The sequence below is a fragment of the Populus nigra genome, chromosome 1 (assembly GCF_951802175.1).
Source record: "Populus nigra chromosome 1, ddPopNigr1.1, whole genome shotgun sequence".
Lineage (NCBI taxonomy): Eukaryota > Viridiplantae > Streptophyta > Magnoliopsida > Malpighiales > Salicaceae > Populus > Populus nigra.
The window spans coordinates 7,591,107-7,600,794 of record NC_084852.1 but is presented as its reverse complement, the minus strand read 5'-3'; the positions used below and the strand labels follow the sequence as shown (position 1 = coordinate 7,600,794).

At 34.9% G+C, this 9,688-nt stretch overlaps 1 protein-coding gene across 1 annotated transcript; it reads left to right on the top strand.

Annotated features, from left to right (window-relative positions):
• Positions 1 to 432: 432 nt before the first annotated feature.
• Positions 433 to 6,763, top strand: LOC133675366 (probable ubiquitin-conjugating enzyme E2 25). The gene is made up of 8 exons (XM_062096720.1): positions 433 to 651; positions 754 to 853; positions 3,525 to 3,659; positions 3,751 to 4,641; positions 4,737 to 4,800; positions 5,180 to 5,319; positions 5,408 to 5,719; positions 6,108 to 6,763. The coding sequence occupies exons 1-8, from the start codon at positions 611 to 613 to the stop codon at positions 6,399 to 6,401; spliced, it is 1,977 nt and encodes a 658-aa protein (XP_061952704.1). The 5' UTR covers positions 433 to 610; the 3' UTR covers positions 6,402 to 6,763.
• The last annotated feature ends 2,925 nt before the right edge of the window (positions 6,764 to 9,688 follow it).

Genomic DNA, 9,688 nt, shown 5'->3' with positions numbered 1-9,688 from the left:
ATTTTAATTAATCAACATATAGGATGGTCCAAAAACCATTCAGAAAAAACAGTAGAAAGTAAAAGTACTATATCTGACGTGGAGTCCATGAAGAAGTGGGTCCCATAACCAGACTTTCCACTTGTACATGTGGAAAATCCTCGTATCATCCCATGAAAACTCGCAAAAGTCTACGGAGAAAGACAGAGGGTCCAACTCTTGTGTCAGTACTGTGCGACTACCTCTACGAACTTTTTTCTTCGATCTCAGCCATTGATGGAATTGTTACAGGTAATCCATCGGCTGAGAGATTTTCCATTGAAATTCTTAAAATGATACAATAAACAGTATAGTAACTGAGAAGATAATCCAACAAAAATTACAATTAAATACTAAAAAAATAAAATTAAAAAATATTTTAAGACATAAATTAGAAGACACATAACAAGAAGCAACTCTAGACTCGTGCTAATCATCCATCTCTGTCTTACCCATTTGCTAGGCGCGAAGCCTTGAAAACACCGAAACTGAACCACTTCTCTCTGTCTTCTCAACAAGCCAAGCCGAGCCGAGCCGCGTTTCATTCTTTCTTGATTCTTCCACAAGCCGATCATCATCATCATCTTCATCAATGAAGCCGCCGCCGCCGCTACACATCCCTTTGAATTCCAAGTCTCTCTTCTCTTTCAATACCTTCTTTACCTTTCCTTTTCTTGAATTGGAATTCCTCTTTGTTTCTTTATTTTTCCTCTCACTTTCTCACTAACGAAACAGGAAAAAAAGAGTGTTCATGGACCCTGACGTGATCGAAGTCCCACCTCCTCCAGCTCCGATTGTTTCTCGCTCTCACACTAAACAGCCAAAAAACAAACAGGTTCTTGTAAAAAAAGTTGTTGTCTTTGTTCAATTTCGAGCCTTTCTTTTCTTTTTATTCATTTATTCCGATCATGAATTTATCTTGATTTTTTTACTGATTAATTCTTTTTTCCTGGGGATTTAATGTCTCCGTGATTGTCAAAGTTGGTGCCTTTTTGTTGATTGCTTGAATAATTGAGTTGGTTATAATGGGGAAAGGGTCAGTCGGAGAGGTTTACTGATAGGTGGTGCCCCTTTTGAGCCTTTACTAGTGAGAATGGCTGTGTTTGAATGAAATTATAATGCTAACAGTAAGCTATTTTCGGAGAGAAGGAATGATCAACATATTTTAGAAACTTGCATTTGTAGGAAAAGTGGGCTGCTTTGCTTTCTATTGTTTGGATTATTATTTTTTTCTCAAAATGTTTTGTGTTGCATTTGGCCTATTCTAAGGGTGTCAGGACTTGGGATCATTAAGTAGCCCTCTCAAGCACACTACTTTTGTGGTAATGTAATGGTTTTGGAGTTAAAATGGTTAGTTGTAGAATGGGCTTGATAGATGAAACTAGGTTGGGGATTATGTTAGAATTAATGAGCGCGATTTGGAAAGTTTTAAAAGCTAATAAGGATTAAGAATGCTCAGATACAAGTTTGACTTTTTACTAACATCTGAACAATTTTACATTCTACATTGAAAGATGGATTCGGAGTGGGCTTTAGCTATTCCAACACTCCGTAAACCAACCTAGTTGGTTGGGTAATCCGATCTCACTTTTGACGGAATAGGGAGCTGTTCTGCAGCGTCGGAGGGATGAGTACTACTTTTGGACTTTGCACCTTGGCCTATGAAGAGGTCTATATCCAGCCATGGGCATGGTCAAACCAACTTTACTGGGACTTGGAACCGATAGAAAGCTATCCACCAATTCATTCTATTCCTTTTTTAATTTAGTATGAACCTGGTTTGCCACAAGCAAAGCCTTGTGGAGTGCATCTTCCCCCTTCATGAAGTGAAGGAGGGAGAGAGCTAAGGGAGGAAATGTTAGCCATTTGGTACTAGTGTTCCAAAGCCCTAGCTATAGCTGCAGAATTGGGAATGAAGACATGTCTTCAGCAGTTCTTGTCTTTGCACTTGTGCATAGGCCCTTGGACAGCTGCCCAAAATCAAGGAAATACTAAAAACTCTCAGTCCTGGATCTTGTAAGTCCCAGATTTCAAACTAAGAAAGACTACTTTCTTACTCGCTACTAGAGAGAGAAGGGAAAAGAGAGACCAACTAGTTGAACTTGATAAATTGACCTGTAATATCTTAAGGTTGGGACTATATCGGACTTTGGTACTCTTTTATGGTGTTTGGTCATGGTTCTCTTTCATCCAATCTCATTTCCTTTTCCATCCTATAGATTAATTTATTGTTGCAAACAACCTCAGACTTTGCAGCTGCTATTAACAATTGGTCTAGTTTAAATGGGAGACTGTTTCAAACAAATTTCTATGATTCAAGGGTGTTTTGAAAGGCTTAGATAAGTACGAGCTTCTAGTTTACGTTGTTTCTGGTGCAATCACAGCAATTTTGTTCTTTATTCTCTTCAACTTGTGTGATCTTGTATGGTGCAGAGTTATGAATTGTCTTTGGCTCCAACACCAATTGCTGTGTATGGGAACACAATGAGGCATGGAGCCATGGATATATTTTGGTACTCCATTGAGACTTAAGGTTGCAGAGGGAAACAAATATAATACCTCTTTCCTTGTTAAACACTTTAATTATCAAAATTCCAAGTTCATGATAGACTTGAAAAGCCAACCTTTTCTATATATATGTCTTTGAGACGGTAACTACTTGTAAGAGGCTAAATCCTAGTAACTCAAGAACACATGTAATCTTCATTTTACCTAATTTGTGCTGTACAAGCAATCATGAACAAATTAAATAAATGCAAAGACTAGATACTCTTAATCCTTACAACAATGCTGGAAATTTTACTGGAATGCTGCTGCTACAGTACCATATCCAGCCAGTTTGAGCCCTGCTTCATTGGATTTATCTACTCCATGGCAGGAATAGAATGACTACTCTCTTAAATGCTTCGAGATAAATGGTTTAAGTAGCAGGAATATAACACCTACCTATTTGGTATTCAGCTTATTTTGCTGTCAGGTTCTTGTTGTAATTATAGTGTTGTATTTATTTTTTTTCCAGCTTCTTAAGTTTTGTGCAAGAAATATATCAAAAATTCACTTTGTATTGTTAACGTTGCTTTCTTAATTACTGTTTACTAAATGATGTTGATCTCTTTCCATGGTTCCTCTTTTTTTTTTTTTTTAATCCTTGAACAGATATTCTAAAACTATTTAGGATATCTATATCTGCAAAGGGAAACAAGTGAAATAATGCAAAGAAAATGAGAGGAAAAGAAAAGAAAAGAATCAAACTTCTTCATTAAAAATTTCTCTTGCTGCGTGGCATGAGTGGAAAAGAAAGTGAAATCAATAAATTATATCTTTTTCCATTTCATTCTCATCAATATATAATTTTTTTTTGTCTAATCTCTTCAGGATAACATTAGGAAAGTTTCCTTTTCTCATCTTGACTCTCAAAGAAAAGGCATTAACCTTTAATTTCTTTCACTTTCCTTTCACTCCCATGAGTTCATGCACTGTATTTGTAAAAAAAATATTTTTTGTAGGTTATTCTTCATGAAATAATTGATGTTGACAAGGATGAAGATGCCATTGATGTGATGATTCTTGACAAGAAAAATGACTTGAAGAACAAAGGAAAATCCATAAAAGATAACTCTGATGGCTACAGTCAAGCTAAGGTACATATTAGTTTATACACTGTACCCCTGTTAGAGCTAATATATTGTGTTTCTTTTCTTTTCTTATTGATATTTTTAATTTTTTCTCTAGGACGGTATTTCCAGTTGTCTTTTCAGTCCTTCCTCTGGAGAAAATAATATAATTAACATGGAAGGTCTTGATTATGATGATGGCACACATATGGATCTTTATCCTGATGACTTCATGGATTTTGATGAGTATTCATTTTTACAATCCCATTTTGACAAGGTGGATATTCCTCCTGGAGTGGAGGCCCCCATTCCTTGGTTGCCAAATTCTGATAATAATGCTAAGAAATCTGATAATGGAACTAATTCTTTCAATACAAACAATCAAATGCAATCTAATGGTGGTGGTTCATGGTCATTGAAGCCGGGCCATGTAAGCAAGAAGCTGAGTTCAGTGAGTGGTTTAAGTTTTCATAACCCAATGGATTCCATGAGCCATGATTCTGGAGTGAACCTGTCCTCTCCTTGGCCACTTCCCCAAACTGCCCATGATAAGGAAGAACAAAATGTTTCACAACATGGGGGGAGTGCCTTGAATTTTGCACCTTTCCAGAGTAAAATAGAGCTGGTTTCTTCAAGTAGTTTGACTGATTATGGTTATGCAAAGCACTTAGACGGTGTTATGCTCCCTCATGGAGTTGGCCCAGCACATTTGGGACATACCAATCCTGCTCCTCCATTTGTTGGTGGATTGGATCATTTTCCTATCATTAGCCCTTCCATCTCTTCTTTGGTGTCAAAATTAAATTACTCATTTCCTAACCATACAAGTCATCCAAATGTCTATGATCCATTTGATGCTTTACATATCCCTCCTGAAGACAGTGCAGCTGGAACTCCAAAAAATGTAGATAAAGATGATATCCTCAGAAAGTTTCAACAATTTAAACAATTTGATACAGTCGAAGATCATTCAGATCATCACTATACTAATAGTTCTTCGATGAAGCAGGTGAGTATTTTAGAAGATGCAACCATGCTAACTTTTCTTTTATTTTTCTATCAATGATTTGATTGCATAATGCTATAGCATCCTCTTTCTGGCAGCCACCAAAGACCTGGGCAAAGAGAATTCAGGACGAGTGGAGAATCCTGGAAAATGATTTGCCAGGTAAGCTGTAACCTTTCTGATTCTGATCATTAATTACTATTGCAAGTTTGAGTGGATGTTGGTTTCCATTTTTTTTCTTCTCCGAAGGACCTCCTACCCACCACTCCCTTCATGTTGTTCATAATGTTTATCTGTTCAGAATCACAAGGGGGAAACTGGTGAAGGTGTACCGAGGTTTATGTGTATGCTAACAATAAATGTCACAAGGACTTTTTATTTATTTATCTCATCCTCTATTTCATTAATGCTCTTAAGCATGTTGCCTTTTTTTTCCCTTTACTATCGAGAGAAACTTTATGATTTTAATAGGTTATAAATTTTCAATATTTGCATAATTCATTCTCACGTTTTGTTTGTCCTACTATTATTATGTCAACAGATTCTATATTTGTTAGGGTTTATGAAACAAGGATGGACCTATTGCGGGCTGTAATTATTGGAGCAGAGGGTACTCCCTACCACGATGGTCTCTTTTTCTTTGATGTTTTTTTCCCTGCTGGCTACCCCAAAGTACCACCGGTATGTGATAGAGGTTGTTGTGTGTATTATTTTTTCATCTTCTGTTGAACAGTTTTCCATCTCATAATTTTGGATTTGTCTGTGCTAGCTTGTCTACTACCATTCTGGTGGTCTTCGACTCAACCCAAACTTGTACAGTTGTGGTAAAGTATGCCTCAGCCTTCTTGGGACCTGGCAGGGTAACAAGAATGAGATGTGGCAGCCTGGAGTCTCGACTGCGCTACAAGTTCTGGTATCTATACAGGCATTGATATTGAATCAGAAGCCCTTCTTTAATGAGCCTGGATATGAACGATTGAGTGGTTCGGCAAATGGTGAAAAGCGATCTCAGGAGTACAGTGAGAGTACCTTTTGCTTTTCGCTGAAAACAATGGCTTACACGATGAGGAGGCCGCCTAAGGTAAGTTTCTTTCACTGCGTATTTGCTTCATGAATTATTGTTGTGTTCATCTGAATTATTTGGATAACAATCCCAGGAGAAGCTTAAATTATTGAAAATATGGGTAATTTTCCTATGTTCCAGCACCAAACTGCCAATTGGAGAAGTTTTTAGTACATTTAAAATATGTTAAAAGTGAGAACCATTGGAAGTTTAGGCAGATAAGGGTACTTGCCATGAATAACCGGAACAGTCTGAATGGTAATTGTTTCTTGTGCATAGACCCAGTGAGCACAGACCAGGCTTGCATTAATACTAGCAAACTGTGCATGAGATTTCTAAGTTGGTGGAAAGGCTTGCTTATCTTTAGATTTTAAAACTAATCAATTCAAATCATGGTTGGCCACAGCATTTCGAGGACTTTGTACTGGGTCATTTCCACAAGCGTGCTAATGATATTCTGGTGGCATGTAAAGCCTACATGGATGGTGCTCAGGTAGGGTGTCTGGTCAACGGTGGGGTTCAGGATGTTGACGAGGGTGATAAGAGCTGCTCCAAGAGTTTTAAGGACTGCTTACCTGCCTATATTGATATACTAATGAAGCAGTTTTCACAAATTGGAGTCCAGGACACTGAAAAATTCCGAACATCAGGAAACGGGGGTGATAACTTATCAGGCAATGGACCCATGGCCGCAACATAAATGAGTTATCGACAAGTAATCAATTTTGAGAAGTGACGGAAAGCATCTTTACATACCTGACATGCAATGCAGGTCTCCTGATTCATATTGAGAAGTCCAAAATTTTATTATGGACAATTAGATGTTTATTTCTATATGATTTTTATTTTCCCAAATTGTTCCTGTACATGGATGTAGATAAGGATGAGATCATAAAGTTTTATGTACTTGTTCAGTTGCAATGTAAAAATGGTGTCGGCAACCTGCAATCATGTTGAAATGCTAGGTACTGGCTGCAACTGTGTTCGAAGTTTTGTTCATAGATACATAACCGAAGGGACAGCTTTCAGTATTTATTTTGAAATTGGTGGTTGTTGAATTTAGACATTGTTTTTAGTGATTAATGATTTTCTTGGAGTTTCTGGATGAGTTCTTTTGGGAACTTCTGAAAGTGGAAACATGTTAGAGAACTTGATCAAAGATTCATTCGAAGATTACACTGCTTGCTTGCTGGCTGTTCATAGCTCCTGGTAATCTCGGAAGGTGATGCTGATTTTGGGAGAGCTCATCACAAGAAATCTAGTTCGGTTCTAATAAGCCCGTTCCTGCCTTGAGATCTCTTTTTCTCTTGGACACTCCTCACGGGTTTCACTTTGAAGATGCCTATTTAGCACATAACCAATATAAAACTTCTTCTTGTTGTCGGATTTTATTGTTCTTTACTTGCCATAAAATAACAAACTTCAAAAGTAGTCCAATAACTCTTCTTTATTTAAGTGTATTCATAAACAAGGTTTAATGAATTTAAAAGAATATAGATTTAAATTTCTCTTTATAAGAAATAATCCTTAACTCTAGAATAAAAGGAAAATAAAGAGGAAAAATAGAGCTTAAAATAGAAAAGTAAAACTGAAAATATATGTGAAAAAGAGTGTAAAAAACTCTATAGAATTTGTGCAGAAAAACCAACCCCTAAAACACTCTTTCTTCACCCTGCCTTTTTGACATGAGGAACTTTTTTTTATATTATTTTTGGTATAATTATTTTTACTATATTATTTCCTTAATAGTTAGATTTTTCAGGTCTTAAAGGAGTTCTAGAAGATTCCAACATATAATCTAGTAAAATAAGCATAACTTTTGATCATCTCACCGTTAGATAAGTTAAAATTTTGACAGAAAATTTTAAAAACAATTTTTTATATAGGGTTAAGATTTCATTGCCATATAAGGTCAATAAAGCTTTCAAATAATATCTGGAAGTTACTATTCAAGATTTTTTTCCCCCTTGTATTTAGATTGTTTTTTTCTATTTAGATTAAGACTTTAAATTTAATTATAATTTTACTAATTAGGATATTTTTCTTGTATTTAAAAACTATCATAGGATTTTTTTTTATTTGAAGATTATTGAGTAAAATAATTTTCTGAATTAATCAAAGTTTTATTTACAATTAAGAACTGTAACATGAGGGCTTGAGAACCCTAGTTTTTTTTCTCTATAGTCTAGGGCTATAAAAATTTAGGGGGGGGGGGAGGTCAAAGAATCATAGTTTTTATTCATATTATACACTGCGTCAATTAGTATCATAATAAGTTGGTCTATTTGATAGACGAAGATGGTAACAACCTATTTCACAATGTAGAAATGGAGGTCATCTAGGACACTATAAGGGCTCGACAGGCAACGCGAAAAACCCTATAAAAAAACTTGGTTGACAGAAGCATTCTGTAGCAGACTTAACTAAGCAGATAAATCAATTAAGATGGGTAAGCACAAATAAAAATCATAAAAGGAGAGTAATGCATCTAAAGTCTTACCTCGAGGCAAGCCTAACCCTAGATCTATTTTTGAAAATCCACCTAGACAACTAATTGTCTATGTGAAGGGTGAAGATGAATTTTATAAGGGTCATAGGGCTTTGTTAGAACAAGGTAGATCAACCCAAGAGACAAAAATCAATCCATATGATCGAAGGTCTATATGAGTTACAACCTTTAATTTAATTAGGATTTTACTAATTAAAATGTCTTTCTTATATTTAGACATTTTTGTTGTTTTTATTTGTTTATTTAAAGATTATTGAATTAAATTTTTTTCTTGAATATATCATAGATTTCTCTACAGTTAAGGGCTCTAACATTAGAACTTGAGAATTCTAATTTCTTTCTCTGTGATTAAAGGCTTTAAACCTTTAAGGATTGAGGAACCCTAGTTTCTATCCATGCCTTACATTGTGTCACTTTTATAGAGAATATTAGAAACAAAAACCGACACAAAACCCTCCATTATTAGCTTTGATTACCCTAAAAAAAAACTAGAATTAAACTAGAATGGTTTAGCTTTAAATCGGTTGTTTTTTAAGGTGAAAAAACCTTTTAGGTTCTGAGAAATTTGTTTTGAAAAAAAAAGAACTAATCATATTCTATAATTCATAGGTTGGATTGGGCAAAACAATAGGCCGATAAAAATTAATTCTTTATTGACCAAAAAATTATAAACCCAGGCTCAAGTTTAGAATAGATTGCCAAAAATAGCCTTTTATAGCTCAAGAAAATATTTTACATTAAACCTAAACCCCAACCTGAGCTTGAGCTGAAACACATGTGAGTTTAAGCTAAAAACCCAATTTGCTTAGGTCTACCCTCTAAAAGCTTAAGTGCTTTTTCAGTCCAATTTTAATTTTTCAAATCTCCACAAAATAAACCACTAGGAAAGCTTATTTATCTTCTATGGAGGATAAAGCTTTTAAAGAGTTATGAGTTTATAAAAAACATGTCTACTAAGGGTAGAATTTTTTTAGACTAATTTTTTATTCACCATAATTTATTTAAGTCATGTTAATGTTTTATGTTAAAAAGCTTATATTAGAGATTAAATTCTAATAAATTTATAGCCTAAAGTGAGTTGAACCCTTAATCTGGTCTCAAATGTGTTTATTGAAAATGATTTTAATGAAATTCCAATAAATTTTGTAATAACAAAACCATGAATGATTCAAATTTATTGAAATTCTAAGAGTAATGATGTAGGAGTTAGGATTTAGATTGAAACCCAAATAGTAGTAGCAACATTCCAATGAGCTGTGGAATAAAGTGGCCAAATAACCCTCATAAAGGACTAGCCAAATAAATATAATGGTAAAAAATAATTTGAGAACCTTGCAATAATATCTCCATATTATTTGTCCTGGTCAAGTTGACTTTGTGGAGTTTGACTTGATCAAATTGACTATTTTATGGTTGCAGTTAACTAGAATTTTATATGTAAATATGAACTTTATGGGAGATAAGGTCGTTATTTTTTA

Excerpts from the sequence above, each read along its gene's own strand:
- LOC133675366 (XM_062096720.1), top strand. The coding sequence starts at position 611 with ATGAAGCCGCCGCCGCCGCTACACATCCCTTTGAATTCCAA. Across the intron at positions 652-753 it reads CACATCCCTTTGAATTCCAA|GAAAAAAAGAGTGTTCATGG; the intron begins GTCTCTCTTCTC and ends CTAACGAAACAG. Across the intron at positions 4,801-5,179 it reads CCTGGAAAATGATTTGCCAG|ATTCTATATTTGTTAGGGTT; the intron begins GTAAGCTGTAAC and ends TTATGTCAACAG.